The sequence below is a fragment of the Manduca sexta genome, chromosome 25 (genome assembly GCF_014839805.1).
Source record: "Manduca sexta isolate Smith_Timp_Sample1 chromosome 25, JHU_Msex_v1.0, whole genome shotgun sequence".
NCBI classification, from domain to species: Eukaryota; Metazoa; Arthropoda; class Insecta; order Lepidoptera; family Sphingidae; genus Manduca; species Manduca sexta.
This window is the reverse complement of record NC_051139.1, coordinates 12,326,919-12,347,192: the sequence shown is the minus strand read 5'-3', so window position 1 is coordinate 12,347,192 and position 20,274 is coordinate 12,326,919. Positions and strand designations below refer to the sequence as shown.

At 33.1% G+C, this 20,274-nt stretch overlaps 1 protein-coding gene across 1 annotated transcript in view; it reads left to right on the top strand.

The window, feature by feature from the left end:
* Positions 1 to 196: 196 nt before the first annotated feature.
* LOC115443766 overlaps positions 197 to 20,274 on the top strand; it is a 75,092-nt gene continuing 55,014 nt past the window's right edge. Inside the window, exons 1-2 of the mRNA XM_030169321.2 lie at positions 197 to 433; positions 6,923 to 6,963. Of these exons, the coding sequence (XP_030025181.2) occupies positions 6,937 to 6,963 (27 nt within the window). The 5' untranslated portion in view covers positions 197 to 433; positions 6,923 to 6,936. The remainder of the gene's footprint in view (positions 434 to 6,922; positions 6,964 to 20,274) is intronic.

Genomic DNA, 20,274 nt, shown 5'->3' with positions numbered 1-20,274 from the left:
TAAGTTGTTTGGATTTATTCTAATAAGTAATTAATATTTATATTACAGTAACAAGGCGGTGGCGCAAGAAAAAAGAGCAAATGTAGTGGGCGCTCTGCGCATACAAAATCAATGCCGGTTTAATGGAAATATGCGCTCTTGTCCTCGTACAACAAAAACTGGCTTGGAGCCTGGGCTCTTCCTCTCGCTTTCCGAAGAATCGCGGTGGTGGTCGGTGGCCGCCGCAGCCGCAGCCAGTCTGCGTTCGCTCACAGAGGCGCGCGCGCACCGGCCGCCATATTGCCGACCGTGTTGCTATGACAACCGCGTAAACAAATACATCGCAACCCGTCGCTGATTTGTAACATACAGTAATACATTACCGTCATTTTGAGTGTTTTGTGACTACAGTCTTTTGCTTTGTATGGTTTGAAGGTTTGCGTCTATTTGTTAAGTGAGTATAGAATTTGTTACATGTATGCTTCTTTATCAGGGTCAAATTTCTTTAACATCTTTTGAACAAATTACCTACCCACTAACCTTGAGTTTAAAACATGTAAAAAATTATATTTGTGTACTCGTCAGGATGATCATCGTCTTGAAAGAATAGACTAACACCTACCTATGTATGACCTTTGTTAAAACTAGTTACCAGAACTCGAAAAGCTCAAAAGAAAAAACCTTCCAATCGAAGATGTTTTTAGTTTTTTTAACACATTAAGAAGGTCTAAGTTTGCACAACATTAGAAAACACTTGTAAGGATGATACAACCCGTTTGACAAAATGTAACATGAGCTTTGCTATTTGATGAATATATAGATAGTTGGTCCCTTTAACAGTAAGCTTTTTTCTTCCATTAAGGTGTTTTGTATTACAAGCTTTGTTGTGATCCGGGTCAACTATCACCACCAGTAATTCAAGGGTCTCGCTGGTCGCTCCTGGGAGCGGGTTGGTACTAAATAGATTTTATTATCATTAAATGCAACAGTACTGAAACGGTACATATGATAAATAATAATGTTTACAATATTATTAAAAACCTGAAATGCTCAGTTATAAGAAGGATGACTATAGTAAAGGAAAACACTAAATCTGTCCAAACTTTTAAAGGGATTGTATGGATTTTTGAAATTAGCCATACTTTATGATTCTGTTATTATTTTCCATGTTTCCGTCCGATATCTGACGTAATAATATAATAGTAACATATTACAAAAGTAAAAATTTAACTACTTTTCGGATTCTATCGCGGTTTTTTATATTTTAGTTTTCTCCCGACGTTTCGAAGAAAAAAGTAGTTTAATTTAAATGTCTAACATTCGCGTACACATAAGAAATCATTATACAATAGTAAACTTTTATTTTTTAAAAATTTGATCATTTATCGTCGATGTATTATAATTATCAATTTGCCAATCCTTAGTGATAACCTATATTTCTTCAAAAGTAACCTTAAAATAAATATGAAAACGTGTATGTAATTGTACAAAAACTCACATTAAAAACTATGGTTGTGGTCTTTTTTGTAACTAAGTACTACTTTATTCTCTCTTTTGCGTGTAATTTATACTATCATATAAGGCGGACTGACACATAGATGATCAATCTCTATACAATCATATTTTAAGGACAGGTGCTGGTACATAAAAAGTTTTTATTTTTAGATTTTATTTATTGTTTGAAACAAAAATAAATCATGGACGCGTATAATTTTTTTTACTTACTAAATTCGAAATACTTTCTACTAGAATATTATTAAGCATTGTAATTTTATGAAAAACAAAAGTAAAAGAAAGAGTTTTGTAATATTTATTAATATCTACCCAGTGAAATCATTATCACATAATTTAGTGATGAATATAATATACTTAAGATACTTTATTTAAATAAAATAAAATACTGACTATACTTGTATAGATGAGAGATGTGAGATTATTCAAATGAGATTCAGATTCAATAGCATAATTAATAATTAAAACTAACTAATTTATTTGAGAATTTAGAATTATGATTCTAAAAGCAGATTCTTATTTAAATAAACCTTTAAACCACAAACCATCTCTCAAGAACGTGTCTCAAAAGGAACAATGTTAGGCAATCATTAATTGTAATTGAATTTGTATTTTCCGTTTAGAAATCAGGCGATGTATCCGTTTCAATTCTACTCATACGTATAACATAGTTGTAACTATACCTATCGCTGGAGAGTGTAGAGTAAGAATGCATTCACAATGCGACAATTTACCCTTCTATCTACAAATTGAATGGATATATAACACAAATAACACAATAGTTCCGAAAATTGGTTAGACCGCGACACAGAAACTAAAAGTTACATGTTAGGTATATAACTTTTGATTGTCATGAAGAAAAACTCTTATACCTAAAACGTCAATCGACAAGCTAAAACCGAAAACATGACTAACATCATGTAGGCTGTCGCAAAAATTATTATTTTTTGTTTTCGCCATATCTGCCTTCAATAAAATGCAGATATATCTGGTGTCATATTTAAAGCTATGTATGAGGGTTTTTTGTTTCTTGCATGTTTTTGATGATTATACAACATAAGTTAATATGTATAACAAAAGTAGGTATGTCAGATAAGTAGTTCAGAAATATGATGTCTTTATTTAAACTGATTTATTATTTTAATGAATATTAGAAGCAATTGTGGTGGAAATCCACATTCAAAGTGCTTATATTAGCAGCAGAATCACTTATGTGACACGTCTTGATATCCGGTCGAAAGCTTTGTTGGAAATTTGAATCCGCTTTCTTAGCCTCTTGTCAGTACTCAGTATTGATAACACAACGGTTTACTGCGACATTTTAGAACAAATGAGAGACTAGCGACGTTCTATTCTGGTACAGCGTCCCACCGAATAATAGAGAAAACCGTATACCTATAAAGCATTAAGGAAAAATATGCATAGTGAAATGATGAGACTATACACAATTATAAGACTATTAAAAATCATTTCTAAACTACGTAGAGTTACAAGAGTATACTTAGTATTGGTACATGACTTTTCCAAATCAATTCAAAATTAGTTTAAATAATATCCATAATAACGCTGAGTAAGTGACATAGGGATTTAATCTAGCTTTATTACGTTTAATAAACATACTGCATTTATTAATATTCACCTTGCATTCTTTGCAATGCGACACACAGCTTTTCAATCTAGATTCTTGATGATAGATTTAATTGCGCCGATCATTTCTAGTTTGTTCAATAACAGGTATGTACATCTAACTTCATTGCGCAATTATTGTGAGAAGCATCGATTAGTTACGTAACGCTGGACACGCGAGGTTGCTTCATGCACTTCGTGCGTTTTATTGGCGGTTCATCCAGCCCTACAACTTGGATGTAGTTAGTTGTGTCTACACTTAAAACTCGAGGTCAATTGTTACAATTATTTTACAATTGAAATAATTATTGCACGCCTAAGCTTCTCGGCTATGAAATAAAAATAAATTACATTTGTTTACTGGATTATATTTGACATGAATGATATTATTATGACTGGTTAAATAGGTAAGTACAGCGTAATCATGAAAAGAGGTATTTGGTATTGTAGCCCTCCGATATATTTTTCTGTATCACGTACTTACTTAGATCAATAATAGATATGATTCTACAAAGATGTTGTTTTTGTGTGCAGTCAATTAATATTATCATATTGAGTTATTATGAAAAGTTTCATTTTGCAACATTTTAAACGTGTTATTTGACTAATTTGAGAATAAATAATTTAATGCTACGATTATCTCAGTTGGTCAAAAAAGGTGTGTAAATGTATTTGCTGTTTATGTCTTTTCCACCTTAATATTTCATATTGCGAAATTAAATACAGGTATTTATTCAAACAAGTAAAATAAGCTGTTATGTATATTGTCACTTTACGATAGGTAAAACAAGTTCGTGATTCAATTTATTAATAGCACGTTGCAACAGTCACACGTAAAATATACATGAGTAAAAAACTGAGTTCCTTATCACGATTATATTGAAAAATATATTCAATACTTTAACAGTTAGCTCATGACTTAATCGAATAAGCATTACCTACCTCTTATTTTGTTTATGTACTGTAAGTTTAACTGTGAAAGTTAAAGGTAAACTTATAAGTAGCAAAACATGGATTTTGGCCAAATGAATCTATAAAGTTATATTTTATGTAGATAAATTTATCAATTTTAAAATTCGATACCGTATGAACAGGTGTTGTATAAAAAAGAATACAAAATTACGATATTGTTTAGCTCATCTCTCGAAATGGGCTTTTTTTATGACACAGCCAGATATCTGGTTTCATAAGTCATGAAATGCCCCGGCCACCTACATTTTTTAATTAAGTACGTTCTCATTTTAAATTCACAAAATGTAGGTAGTTGATTAATAGGTACGATAAACATTTCTACCTACATTTGATATGAAACATCTAGAATTGATAGTCTACTAAATTACAATAAAAAATAATATTATGATGGAGGTAAACAAAAAGAAAGCCGTTAAAGGTTAAAATGCTCTAACATTATGACGACATCCGGCTATATTGGCTTCATATATGTATCCACATATAACATTATACTCAATAGTTCAAGCTATTATCGGGTAGGTAGAGTTTCATCTAGAGCATTTGCGACTTCCCCGCATTTATTTTTATCTCACAGTAATTTAATACAGAATGATTGCCCTTCCTGAAAATTTATCTCAGGATTTAATTTCAATTTACCTATATACTTGGGTCTAAGCCCGAGTATGTTTAGTATCTTTAGACCGATAACAAGATCATTAAAAATAAAAATATAATATTAAGTTTTTTTTAATCCAGACGCTTAGAACGGGCTTTTATGTAGAGATGCTTGCTTACCTCTTGTTATTTGCCAAGCGTGGAATATGTATATGTTAATTTCTCTCGATAGTCTGCTCTTATCCTGCGTTAGACACACTTTCTCCTCAACTAGAAATGTCTGCGTGTTGGTCTTCTTTAGTATAAATCTGTAAGACGAACTATATGGTGGAGTTTAGGTATGTTAAAGACTAATTAAATATAAACAAAATTTAGATCGAGGGTGTTTGGATTAGACAATATATTTAAAGCCTAAAAGGATGCAAATATGTGTGTACCATTATAGAAAAATCAACATATCTACAACTTTATTATTTTTAAACATCAATTGAAAGTATTACTTAGAGCGTTTAAGTAACGTTCGTTATCAGTACGATGCCTAAATTATAAAAATACTTTGTCCCATACATGAGCTAAGAATGTAAATGAATATCATGTATTTTAGCTAATTATGGCGTGCCGCAAATATTTTGTAATACGTAGAATAGACCGTGGGAGTACAATTGAATAAATCCACGAAACTTGATGCAATAACAATAGCTGTCGATAATGCTGGTATACATGACTATTCATGTGGAACCAGTTTAAGCTAGAACTTACTAACTACCCGTAATTTTAAGATACCGCTTAATGGTTTAGAAGCTGTAATTTTTTATGAATAAACGTCTAACGCTATTACAATATTCAGTTATGTAACAATTATATGTTATAGAGAAAAAAGTATTCAAGTTTCTTATTTAAATGAATAAAATTTATTTACACTTAGAATTTGATGTATGTCAATTGAAAATCAAATTACTAAAAGTATACAACTAGTCGTTTGCAACTAAGTTGTACTTAGTAACTAGTATTCTCGAAGTGTCACCTAAAGTTCATCAACTGGCGCATAGACTTTAAGTATTTTTTATTCTTATTATATTATTTTAATTATTTATTATTTTTTATAAAGACCGTATGTACTGCTATATAATAGCTAATATTCGATAATAATGAAAATTCTTAATTCTATTAGAAACTGAATACCATCAATACGCTAATTTAGATTCAGACATTTGTATATTAATACATAAAGAAAAAACTTTGTACTTACCAATTATATGCATTATAAATTAATTAAACTAGGTGTAGTTTGTGGCTTTGCTCGCGTGTGAAGCCTTTTCTGCTACAAAAGTCACCAAAACACTGTAACAAATCATAGCACTTTAGATACGACGCCAGCTCCATCTGTTAAAAAAATGATAAAACTATGGCTAATTACCATGGAAGTAAATTACCAACAGTAAAAAGTAGCCTATGTGTTGATCTAGCATATAGTCTAGCCAAGTGCCAAATTTCATTCAAAATCAGTTTTGCTGTTACTGCGTTGACTTCTAACAAACATTCAAACATTTTCACAAACTGTTGCATTTATAATGTTAATAAGAAGACAAGATTTTTTCGAAATTCTACTTTTTTAAACTTTCGACCCCTGGATGGCTATAAGTAAGAATATACCTACATCTGAAAACAGACATTGTAACATTCTGACCCTACGATATTCATGGTGTTCTTATTTTTTATTTGCAACTCTATTAATAATATATAAGGTCTCAACATGTTAGAAGTAGTTAATGTTGTTATTTTCGGCATGATTCGCAATTTCCTTTAACTACGAATTTCAGTCGACTCTACCGTTTAATTTATTATTGTTTGGTTCATGAATACATTTTCCGCATATTGGATTGTGGAGGAATTTTACGTATTTAAACAAAAAGCACACATACGAACACACAGGCATACAACGCCTGTGTCCCCGAAGGGCTAGCCAGAGTTCTAACTAGCTCACCCACTTTTCGCCTATGTGTTCCGTCCCATACTGTGATTGGAGGCGAGCCTATCTCCATATTAGGCAGAAATTCCAGACTCATGTATTTATAATTATATAATTCGATTTGTACGAACGAGTCCTGTATTCAACATTATTACTTAACTTATATTATTATTGTTAAACAATTAAGTGATTATAGTGTTATTTAATGTTCTAAATAACTATAATTAAGACTTATTAACCTTTTTTAATTATTCCATGTTGTTGTTTCAGATCGCAACGTCATAATGGAAAAGGACAAAATCGTTTTTAAGGTAAGGTACCCTACCAATAAATATGATAAAATTATGATTAATATCCTCTTTGTTTATAGTAATCATGTGCTTATTGCGATATAATTATAATTGCTAATTATGAATGGGTTAAATCCTGGGAGAAACGATCTTCATGTTAATCAGCACTAAGACCTATGTGTATAATATGCTCTATGTGCGAAAATGTAAAAATACTGGTTCAAAGTTGCTACGTTCAGTGCAACATTCCATAAAATGAATAGTCAACTAATAAAATATGTTGTATGGAATGTCATTGCCAAAAAGATTCATAATTAATATCTATGATCTCACTTGTGTACAATATTTTTCTCTAAAATAACAGATGTTGAATTTAAATAATTACATAAACATTTGATTTTTATATTTTTTTACGTTTGTTTTTTGGTGAGCTATCTCTAATTCATCTTAATTTATTCTACCTAGGTATCTATCACGTTCTCACACGATCCTGATATCACATCACGTTTTTGGTATAGGTTTTTATTATAAATTAATTTTAAATGTATTTATAATTCATGTCGTTACGTACAATTATTTTGATTGTAATAATGTTCAAAAATTTATTGCGCTGCAATAAGACATTAACAATGAGGCAGTTTGTATGCAAATATGATAGTATAAATTGTTGTTCCATGGACAAATCAAGCGTGTAAGCATATATTTTAGCGAATAACATTTTATCTCCTATGTGTTAAGTTTGCTTATGGAAATTGTGCAAATAAAACGACTTGCGGTCAGAAACTAAAAGTAAACAGTTGCAACTAAAAGTGCGCTACGGACCACTGGAGTACAGAGGTCGAATCAATTAGCACAACAATGACGAACATGATCAGTCGTTCGACTAACGCGACGATGTTAAAGATGCGCACATGGCAAGATTCTCACAAACATTAAACTATGTGGCTTTGACCTAGTAGTAAAATATTATATCAAAGAAACGATTTGAATTCGTTGGTCGAGAAAATTGCGCTCCGCTTAAAGCTGAATTTGAAATTGACTTCTGTATGTTCAATATCGCATTATCGTCTTAAGAAGGTCACATTATAACTTAATATTAAGTTGTAGAGCATAAAAATAGCGTAATCTGTGTTCTAGTGTCATTTTTCTGGTTTTATGCCGAAATAAAACGATGATAGCTCGAATTCACATTACAGAGAGCCGCACAAAGTCTGCGCGACTTTAGCGCGACAAAATAATGTGAAGTTTGTACGCAAATTCGTACCGCTGTACCTCACAACCACAGTGTTGTCGCGCAGAAGATTGCTTTTCTTATATATTTAAACTAACTGCATATATTATTTTCATTAAATAAATAAATAAATATAATTTAAACATGTTATGAAAATCGTAGGAGTTATTGCGATTTTGCCGCGCTACTCGCTGCGATTTATCTGAACGCGCCCTTAATATATTCTTGCACAATTGTCTGCTCTTACTTTACATTTGAATAAACATAAAAGTGTTTAATTCCTCAAGTCTGCGGTGCGTCACATGGTGCGGGTCGTGAGCTCGTGAGCCTGTGACATTCCTTTCATGCCATACCTACTCATTAGATCATCAAGGCTTTGCGTTCACTATTGTGCCCCCACAGGTCCTGTATGCCTTCATGCGTACTTACCCTAATGTGATTAACCTTACACGTCTCGTATTGCACATTTATCATGAAAATTTTTCGTATTAATGAAATTTGAATTAAATTTATTGATGCAGATCGCACTTCGAACCGTAGTTTAAATATAAATATCCATCCATTGAAATATTTAAGTTGTAAGGCTATGTAGATCTGCATGATTATTAGAAGTTTACAAATTCTTTAAGTTCGATTTTTATTTTTAGCCTACAGTGAACGTGCACTGCACATGCAATGACAAAGGGAATTTTTTTTTCACACACTTAGTTTCACACTAAGATGATTGCTGGGAAAGATATCTGACCTCATTGCTTTTTATTAGTTTCTAGAATACTTACGCTGGTTTATAGTTTCATACTGTAAATTTATATGCTCATTATTTCCCTCATTGGCATATAATTAATTATTAATCATGCTGATTTAAATTAAACTATGTAAAAAGCGTAAATAATTTCAAGAATAAATCTTATAACACTACGTAAATATGCACATTATAACATATTATTAAAGTCACCTTGATGTAAGATGATCGGATAAGTTGGACATGTAGTGACTCCAAACGGGTTCGATGTCACGGCTGCCGCCGCGGGTCAAGGCTGCCGTACTTTGTGATCAGTTTTCAATTTTCTATTTGAATATTTATTTATATTAACAACGTTATTGATGCGTCACAATAATCAATCTTGTTTAAACCATAGTGACACATAATAGAATCTTATTAATCAAGACGATCGTATAGCAAGAGCTCATAAATTGATTGGATTGTAGTTAGATAAGTAAATCGTGATCTATAAGGGCAGTATATTATCCGGCAGCTTAATTTCATAACGAGTGCGTTCCGTGATGTTGTGATGCAATCACTGGTCTCAGCGCCAGCTCGTGTACTCTTCTTGCTCCTATTTTGACAGCTAAACATTATACTATGATGGCTCTTAAGTTGCAACCTGCAAGTGAATGGGTAGATTTGGTAACTTGTGTAAGTAGGTAGCCATAACATACCTGTGAGTATATTATAGCTGATAGTCTCAGGGAAGTAATTATCTAATAGTGGCAAACTGTTGATGAATCTTCTGTTTCATAAGAATTTATAAGTTCATATTTCATGTGATATGTTTTTAGCTATAACTATGTAGCTCGCATGTTGTTTCTTAACTTGGGTCATTTGTAGTGTAGAAATGATTCCTCTGGTAACTACAGACGTCTTGATGACCACTTTCTATTTTTTATACGTATTTGAAACATACAAATTATAGTTTCATATTAAATAGAAACAAATTGTAACACAGTCTAATTTATTTGGTATTACATGACAACGACTCACGACTTCTTTCATTATTAGTTTATTAAGCTACTACTATCGATATTGTATCGATAGTTAATAATTTAGATATGGACGGATTGGTATTAAAGGTAATATGCCATTCAGTACATATGCATACTAATTGTTTGTCATGAGTATTTATTACAAGTCTATTGTATTCTAATTCATTTAGCCTGTTTTAGTGTATGAAGGCTGATTCCGTCACGATCGCATCTCGCTGAGTCGGTGACAAAGCGAATGATTTATGGGGACCTGTATCGATTTTGAGAAATTTATCATCGATTTGTCACCAGTCAATCGGATATTTCGTGAGATTGATATGCATATTAAATGCTTGTCAATATCAAGGTCATTGAAATGTGATTTGAAGGTGGCAACGGAGGAAATATATTTACGTAGTATATTTTTTGACCATTCATAGGTTACATATTTCTTGTTCGATGTTTAAAATATTAGAGAGACTAACAAATATGTTAGTATTAAAGTAAAGTTGCGCTATTAACAATTTTGTCAACATGGGTTGGCCGGGCTCAGGACCTTTGTGTCACAGAAAACGGCACAGCGCCGCAGTTTTGCATTTTAAGTGGCCAAACAATTAAGATAAATCTATGAGTACTTACTATATTAAATACTGCAGCTTTACCCCCTTATTCATAAACGTTTTTTATCTAAGGACGGAGTAAAGCTGTGATAACAAGTCTGTTTTTCAGTGCCCAACGGCACTAAGAAACAGACATAGGGCCTTTGTGATTGGCTAATATTGTTGTATCTCAATATTAGCCAATCACAACGGCCCTATGTCTACGCACTGCGAGGGCTGTCATGCCGTCAGCACTGAGAAACAGACTTGTTATCACAGCTTTACTCCGTCCTTAGATAAAAAACGTCTATGAATACGGGGGTTAGATTTTACAGCATTACAAATTAGTACATATTTCTCATGTTTTGTAGTTCATTGCGAATGACATTCACTATAACTTTATTTTGTTTTGTGTAAGAGGTATATAAGAGTACTGTGATTTAGAAAAGATAATCGTATATAAAACTTTAATATATTATTTAAGTAATAAATAATAACGATGATCATCATTTAAAAAAGAAATCCTTTAATATTATGTTGGAAGTTCTGAAGCAAAATTTCGCAGATGGATAATCAATCATTATAAGAATATGTTGCTATATGTAGTTAATTTAAATATTTAGTAATAGAAAAAACGTATTTGAATTAAATAACATTGCTATCAATATATCAGATCAGATTGCTATATTTATCAATGTCAAACGATGGTTACTTTGACTAAAAATAGAATCTTTGATATAACTTTACGATCCTGACATTTATTTCAGTTTAGGCATTTCCGAGGCTTGCGTGCCCTTTTCCCCAAGGACGCACGAGAGGTTACGCTCAGTTGAAAAAACTGTTGACAGTCTAATAACCATTCGCATTTCGTGTTGAGTGGTGAGTAACAAACGAGGTTTTGATGGTCGTCTGATAACTGTATAACCATCACTTAAACCGTGAAGCAAGATGAAGCAACTACAGAATGACTTACGAAGGCCATTTATCAAAAACAAAATATGTAACCATAAATTTATAAGTCGTTTGTATAATTTGGAATGATGTGGTACTTAGCAAAATTAGTATTTGCTTAGCTCTACATAGGTATAGGTATATTTATGCTATATTTGATTTTATATATTGTGTAGATGTAGTACATGTAAAAATATTTCAGATAACTAATGTGAGAAAACACATTGCCTATATGCCCAAAGATGTAGGCAAAGTTGCCACTAGGGCACCAAATTTTGCACTCGCTGTGAGTGTTTAGTTCCATGATGTGATAGACTGAGCCTATCACCATATTGGGCATACATATCAGACTCCGGTCAGATACTGAGCTGAAAAAACTAAATATAGCATAGCCTGACTCGGGATAGAACCCAGGACTTCAGAGCGTTATTGTAATGCGTACGCATTGTCTCTACATCACCGAAGCAGCTAATGTGAAGCTTCTACATAATATTAACGTTCTTCAAAAGTATCTGACCAAAGCTAAGTAGGTCAAAAAAGAACAATACGCGATTTCAGTATGTTAAAATTTCATTAAACAAGAAATTATTTGAACATATTATCACCTGTTTAAATTAACACTTTACTACATAAGAATAGTCTAAACACATTTTTATTATAAGGGATTAATTAAACATTAAAATATGTATTCAAGGTAATAAGTATACATTAAAACTCTTTGTATGTAAATAGTATCCGATTTTCAACAATGTTTCAACTTGAACCTTTGAACTCTCAAGGAAATCTGTTCATTATTGGGACATTTGAATAATAAATAAGTTGTGGTTAATTTTATAAAGATGTGATAATAATATCAGTATTATTATGTATCACATAATGCTGGTAATGCGTTCATAATAGGTAGGTAGTAATAGCAACTAAAAAGTTGGTATAAGACGTTATTTAATGTAGCTTTGAAGCGTAAAAAAATTATAAATACAAAGCGAAGGGTTTCCACGTCGGTTCCTCGGTTTATTATTGCCTAGACTTTCATTAACAAAGGAAATAGCTACTGAAATTGATCCAGCATTAACGCAATCGGATACAAGCATCCTATATCTAATTGAGCACACAACGGTTTGATGGTATTGGAGTAGATAAATGAAGAAATAATGCCATAAATCAAAAACTGTTATGTGTGAATGATGTTATTTTATTCCGCTATATTCTTACTGTTAAATCCGATAGATATTGTGTTTGTTTTAAAATTAATCGATTACCTGTCTGGTAAATTCGACTGAATACGATAAAATCTCCCAAACAAACCATTACATTGATAATGTTATAGAGAGTTATGATTGTATCTTTAAATTGTGATATGGGGAATATTTTCGTTTATACCTACTTTGATAATTTCCCTGCATATGTATCAACTTTTGTTTTTGTTTATGCCTGCAGTGAGGTTAATTAACTTTCACACGTGCACGTGGTCCATATTTTTATGATTTATATTGCGATTGGATTTATTTCTTTGGTATCATTTTTATACACTGACAGTAAAGTCTCACCGCTAATTATAAATCCCGTATATAATGTTATGACACATACATTACCTGTTTAAATAGGGGTTCCACTACGAATAGCATTTATTAAACTACGAAAAGTCCGGTTCCAAATATGTTTTTTTTTACTGGATCTTGAAGTTTGATGCCTAATACCATGGGCGTCGAGCTCGCTAAGCAACTCTTTTGTGGAGACTCTGTTGCATAACTTTAATAAGGCGTAATTATAATCAAAGAACATGAACGGACAAAGGCGTGTTTTCAATATATTCTTCTTCCTACATAATGCTAAAAGCATAATCTTTATTAACCTTTATATAAATATGTATAGAAAACGCCTTGACGCCTTTGTTGAAGTGACGGGACTAGGAAATAACTACGTTCCATAGATAAATAGAATTTCGTGCAATAAAAGTTTTTGGCTTGCGAAGTGTGTCCAGTTTGTTTGTCATGGATTAGTGGTAATGCCAAAATTTTGTTATTGACGATTACCGGTTTTATTGTAGAATCTAATACAGGATTTATTTATTATTTTATACCATAAAATGGAAGTTAGATTATTCAAAAGATGGATATTTTCTTTATAATATGGGATGGAAATAGCTAATCATATGCTATACGTTTTGAGAATTATAACACTAGATTATCAGAGTAAACTACGAAAAGACAACGAGCTAAGTATCTCACATAACACACTACTTAACTGTTGTAAAGTAATGGGTTCCGGTCTTCTTAACCCTGTAATCCATTGCATGCACGATATTACAGATTATAACACTGATTACAGTTAGCTAACATAGAATGATGCAATGGTTCGGATGGCAGTAATCCGCAGTTGGCTATCATGTTATCACCCACCCCACGAGGGGTGACATTTGACGTACAAAGCCGTCACGTTACTTCTATCGGAAGCCGCATTTATATGAGACGTTATCACATAAATTGTATTATTTACAGTTTGCAGTCCATATCACGTTAGCAATATGTGGCTGCTGGGCCATGATGTATATTTTTTGTAAATCTTTACAGTTTACACCTACTAAGATACTATGATGGTTGAAATTTGATGTATACTTTACTTGTTTTTTGACTTTGTTTTGATTCGATTACACGACCTTATGAATATAAAAGTTAAAGTATTTTCAATATAATAATTAATTATCTACATAAACATGTTTGTCTACCAATCGCTATGCCCCGGGGAATGTCCTTCACAGCATATACCTATAGGGTTTTTTATATTAAATGCACGAAACAAATCGCAACATGTAAGAATTAAATCTAGTGTGTGTCAATAAAAGATTGCGTGTTGTAACCCAGTCAGTGTCGTCTGGACGACCACGACAGGGCGACAACGAATCGTTTAATTGTATAGAAAGGCACTGCGCAAGTGTTGGGAAAGATCCCTGGCTCTCATTACGACACATTAAATGTTGAAGTTAATTTCTTTGAAAATTTATAATGTCAGCATTTCGTTAAGGTTTCGTTTTGTCAATCAGTAATTGGGCAAGTGGCGATCAATTCGTAGGTCTGAGCATGTCACGAATGTCGGGATCAAAACTGTATTTTGTAAGAACTTGGTATGACAAGAAATTTAAAATTTCTTTAAGAATTAAGACGTAATTCATATCGCGTTCTCAGCTTTAGAGCAGCTTCAGCTTCTTTTAGAAAGTGAAGAAATTGCAAGTCGGCACTCCTCCGATCGATCTTCAGCCCTTTTCTAATCAGTACCTATTTTGACAGGCGTTGAAACTAGTTCCAAGCAGTGAGCAACACTTTCTTCAGTTCAAACACATATGGTTGACGCGACTGGTTTGATTAGTTTCCTGTACGGTCCGGTATGGGATTAAATGCTAGGGTAGGAAGAAGGCAACTTAATACTTGATAGGGGCCGTAGCCCACGTAAAGGTTTCAAATCGAATAACACTGTGACATTCTAGGTAATGTGCTCTAAATACATTTTAATACAAATGCATGTATATTATTGTAGATATTTATTCTAACGCGTGTTAAATATACATGAGTGATAATAATGAGGAAAATATCTGCCGAATTTGGCCCAGTTATATGTACACACGCAAACCTTAATCTAAGCGTATCATATTATAATACTAATCCTTTGATTTTAGTGATGATGACATAAGTTATCATAGATAAGAATTAATAACCAATTACTCGCTGTTCATTAATGTTTTATATACAGTTTTCTTAATACATAATAATAATATCAGACCTGTATTATATACTGTCCTACTGTTGGGCACGGGCCTCCTTTACTACGGAGAGGTATTAGACCTTAGTCCACCACGCTGGCCTAGTGCGGATCGGTAGACCTCACAAACCCTCAAAATTCCTATAGAGAATGCAGGTTTCCTCACGATGTTTTCCTTCACCGTTAAAGCAAGCGATAATTTACAAATAATACACATATGCTTTTTTTTTAAGTCAGAGGTGTGTGCCCTTGGGATTTAAACCTGCAGACATTCGTCTCAGCAATCCGTTCCATAACCTACTACGCTTCGCGCTTACAGTTTTCTTGTTTATAAAGAAATTAAAGTCCCAATAGTATCTAAATGCGACCCTGCTCTAATGTCTCTATTATAAATCTGTCTCCATCTATACTACTAATCGCGTCAATTATGTACGAGCAGGTGGTTCCGCCACACTGATTAATGAAGCAAACATAACGTTTTTAACGATCGCAAATCACTCCAGTTTTGCAGAATATAAATCATTTACGGAAGTTTCTAATAAGGAAGTATTTTTAGAATATCACATGTCATAAGGTCTTAATTATTTATTTAGATGGGGACTTTCGTTTTGATTAGAATATAATAATAATAATAATAAATAATAAAAACGTTTATTGCCAAAATTAAAACTATTACAGAAATTAAAAAAATAAAAACAAAACAATCTTATAAATAAAAATGGCAAAAGGAAGTGGCTCAGCTAACTGCTGTCTGAGCTGTGAAACTCAGCCAGCGCTGGTTTTCAGCCACTCCTGGCCCCTTTGGTGTTAGGCGGGGTTAGGACTAACTGCTCCTCCATTCGTTTTTAAACTGCTTAGGTCTAATAATAACAGTTAAAATTATCTTTAACAAACATAAATCCATAATCTCATTCGTATTAAAATTATCATTTGAAAGAACAATAGTGTGTGTACATGTGTGTGCGTGTGTGTATATGTATGTGTATGTATGTATGTGTGTGTGAAAGTGTGTATGTGTGTAAAAAGCATGGTAACTTTTGGTTTCTCTATATATTATAATCATTAATTCTGCTTTTTATTTACTACTGCTTGAAGGTATGGCTTTAAGCTTAGGTTTTTCAGGTACGAGTGTTTCACGTTTTCAGCGGCAAGTTGTTTCTTTAACAGAGCTGATTTATATTTATTTTAAAACTACCTACACTTCCTTTAAGCCGAAGCGGTGGAGGAAGATCATTCCAAATACTTGCCGCAGCAAACTTGAAACAGCCTCGATATCGAGCCGAGGTATGTGGTGCAATTTTTATCATATTTAAGGAAGCGGAACGAAGATGTTTGCTACCGTGCTGATACCAGGTAAGTTTTTCAAATAAATAAGCGGGTGTTTTGTTCCAGATTATTCTATGTATCAACCCTGCGTATTGAAGTTCCATCCGCGATCTCATATTAAGTATGCCCTTACGGTTTAGGACGGGGGTTATGGGGTCTCTTTTCGGAATGTTGTAACAGAACCGTATACAAGCATTTTGAACTCGTTGGATGGCTTTTTCGGTGTAAGACTTTATTCTCCGGCTATAAACTGAACTACAGTAATTAAAATGTGAGAGGACCAATAATTCCGTCATAGTGTGTCGTAATTCTTAGAATAGAAATGTTAGGAAAGTAGTGTTTGATTAGACTATGTTAAATAGAAGCGGTAAGAATTAATCTTGGCAGGTTCTTGGAATAATTTAATGAATAATTGAATTCAATTAATGTAATCATTGTTTTTAAATAGAACAATAATTTTAATACGTGGCTGTTTTCTATTCCTCTTGAATAAAATAAAACAAGTTTAATTTTGGTTAATGTTATAGTTTGTTGAATGTATTACCAGTCTGTGTGTGCCTCTATTCTCCATGCAAATTACAGCGTAATAAATAGTCAAATATTTACACAAATAAATGTTTTTAAATAGTAACGCTTCAAATTATCGCTGTGTATAATAAATATTTATGAATAACAGTTGTTTTAAACGTATTTGCGCATTATTTTTTGTATTAAATAAACTGTTATCAATACTATTAACGTGTCGCATAATTACAAAGGTTAAAGGTGGAGAAGAGACGTTTTAATTTGTAATCAGAAGTTATTAATAGAAGATTGTGATAACTTTTTTCTGGTATTTTACGTTTGTGTTGTTCTAGTGGCACACGGCAGAGTATTCATTTTGTAAATTCCATAAGGTCCAAAGCAGATTTTTTAAAATTCGTTTGAATCTTTGTTTCTTGACTTTCTAGCTTCTGCGTTGTGCTATATATAACTATAGGCTCGTTTTCTATCACGTGATAGGCCAGAAATACTATCGATGAATTGTTGGTAGGTACATTGTTAACAGTGATATTAAAATTACCGTCCATATACGCACGACCCAAAATTCTCGGAAAAACATTGGCTCGTACATCTGGGCAAAACAGAAAGTACTAGTCAAATACAATGTCAGTTTTCCTGTTCATCTTACAAAAGTGGTATTAAATCATCAATCTAATGTATTTGACTTTATGTTTAATACAGCGGTAATACTAACTCAGGCGGATTCTTATATAAAACCTAAACCTAATAGATATAGCTTACTACAGCTACCAATATGTGGTAACTAGTAGCTTAGCTTGCCGTAGAGGGACCCTATATCTATATTTGTTGGGGTCTTCAGGGCAGTACTAACTTTTGGGCGCCCTGTTAGTTTAACGTAGGTATAGGTTCAGAGGGCCCCAAAGTTCGGGGGCCCCGTATCACTGATACGGCTGATACGGCGGTCGCTACGTCCCTCGTGGTAACTATATCAGCGTAGTAATTATTATATCACGACACGCGCACTTGCTATTTGAACTTACCATGCACCAATGATAAAGTGTCAGACAGGTTATAAGTCCTGACGCATTTCACTTGATTATCAAACAGGGTACGGATCACTAAGTATTGAACGGAACTGTCAGATTTAAATAGCAGGATGGGATTAAAAGAGCAGAAGAACTAATTTGATCAATATTTATAATGTTTGTCCGAATTATATATCATCACGCTATACCCAATAGGAGCGAAGCAGTAATGGCTAATGTCAGGAACTACCGGTCCAAACTAAAAAAATCTTTTTGTGTTGAATAGTCCTTTGTTTGTGGAGTGCTCAAAGTTATATATCATCACGCTATGACCAATAGGAGCGGAGCAGTAATGGCTAATCTCAGGAACTACCAGTTTGAACTGAAAAATTCGTTTTGTGTTGGATAGCCCTTTATTTGTGGAGCGCTATAGGCTATATATCATCACGCTATGGCCAATAGGAGCGGAGCAGTAATGGCTAATCTCAGGAACTACCGGTTTGAACTGAAAATATATTTTTGTGTTGGATAGCCCTTTGATCCCGGAGTGCTATAGGCTATATATCATCACGCTATGACCAATAGGAGTGGAGCAGTAATGAAACATGTTGCAAAAACGGAGAAAAAATATTAGTTTTGAGAGCTTCCGTTGCGTGCGCTGCGTAAACGGTTAAAGTTATGCAACAATGATGTATGACGGGATTGTTCCTCTTAAAAAGTTCTAAAAAGTATATTATAAAACAAAGTCCCCCGCTGCATCTGTCTGCCAGAACGTGTTAAACTCAAAAACTACCCAACGTATTAAGATGAAATTTGGTATGGAGACAGTTTGAGACCCTGGGAAGAACATAGGCTCCCGGGAAACTACTACTTTTATAACGGAAAACTTTAGCTTGAAAAACTTTATAACGCGGAGCCGCGGGCAAAAGCTAGTATGTGTTATAAGTTTTGAATAGATATGTTCTAAAAATATGGTTAGCGCACCTTTGTGCTGGGTTTAGGCCTTAAGTACAATTTAAAAGAAGTCAAACACTCTATGAAGAGTGAAAAAATTATTCTAGATAATATGTTATGCCCATAAAAATTTACACCTGTATCAAGAAATGTTTAAATTGAAGGGTCCTAGGAAATATTGTTATATTTATAATAAATTTATTTTAAAATTACAGTAATGAGGATATAATAATTTGCTGTCTCCGTATAAAAAAATATATATTAGGAGATAGGATGTCAGTTTGTTTTATAATCTTTGTTTTATGTGTAACATTTGTAAAATTGATTTGCATTTAAGGAAGACCTCCACATAAAATCGCGAGATAGGTCGTACATTACACCGTCTTATACTATGACCGTGGTAGCAACGTCTATCGCAAAAATATATTATTTTATTAAAAAGTATGAGACTATGCTCAATGGACCTTCCGACACTAACCAACACTATCGCATGCCATGTTCAAACCATTAACAATTTTCCGAGAATATTTTGCTAGTGCCGCTTTACGACGGTCACTAAAACCATCATGTAAAACGGTCATAGTATGATCCGGTTATGTAGGCAGACTCCTTAACAGCCATAATAAACACTTCGTAATTTACGCAATAATAACAGTCAAAGTTCCTAATGAAGAAATTGGCCGATAGACTTATCATAGATGAGTAAATTTACTCTGGTTGGCAATATTACGGCCGCTATAAAAAGCAGTGAATCGGCGGCGCGGGCAAGAGCCGGCCTCCTCCGCAGGGTTATCGGCGAGCAGCGATAAAGGCGCCCTCTTGAGCCCGGCCAGTCACTATCGATGTATGTCCTACATATTTATACATCGTCTTTTTAGTACGTCTCCAATTAATCGATATATCGTTAATTAAAATTGATGGATTATGTTGCTGGAATCTATTAATAAACCGTACATATGCATAATACATTGTACGTATTGGTTATACTTATAAAAAACATAACATGAATATATCACCCCTTTTACGCTTTTATTGCATTGTAATATGTCCATTTATCGTATATAAATATATTGGGTTGCATACAAGAAAAAACGAGTGCTAGTTTTACATTTATAAAATATTATTGGTATAATATGTACAAAACAATGTAAAAACCTCGCGAGACACGTATTTTCTGAATGAACAGTTATAACTAGAAAGCTTGTTAGTTTTAAATATGAGTAGACCTACAACGTGCTAGCATTGG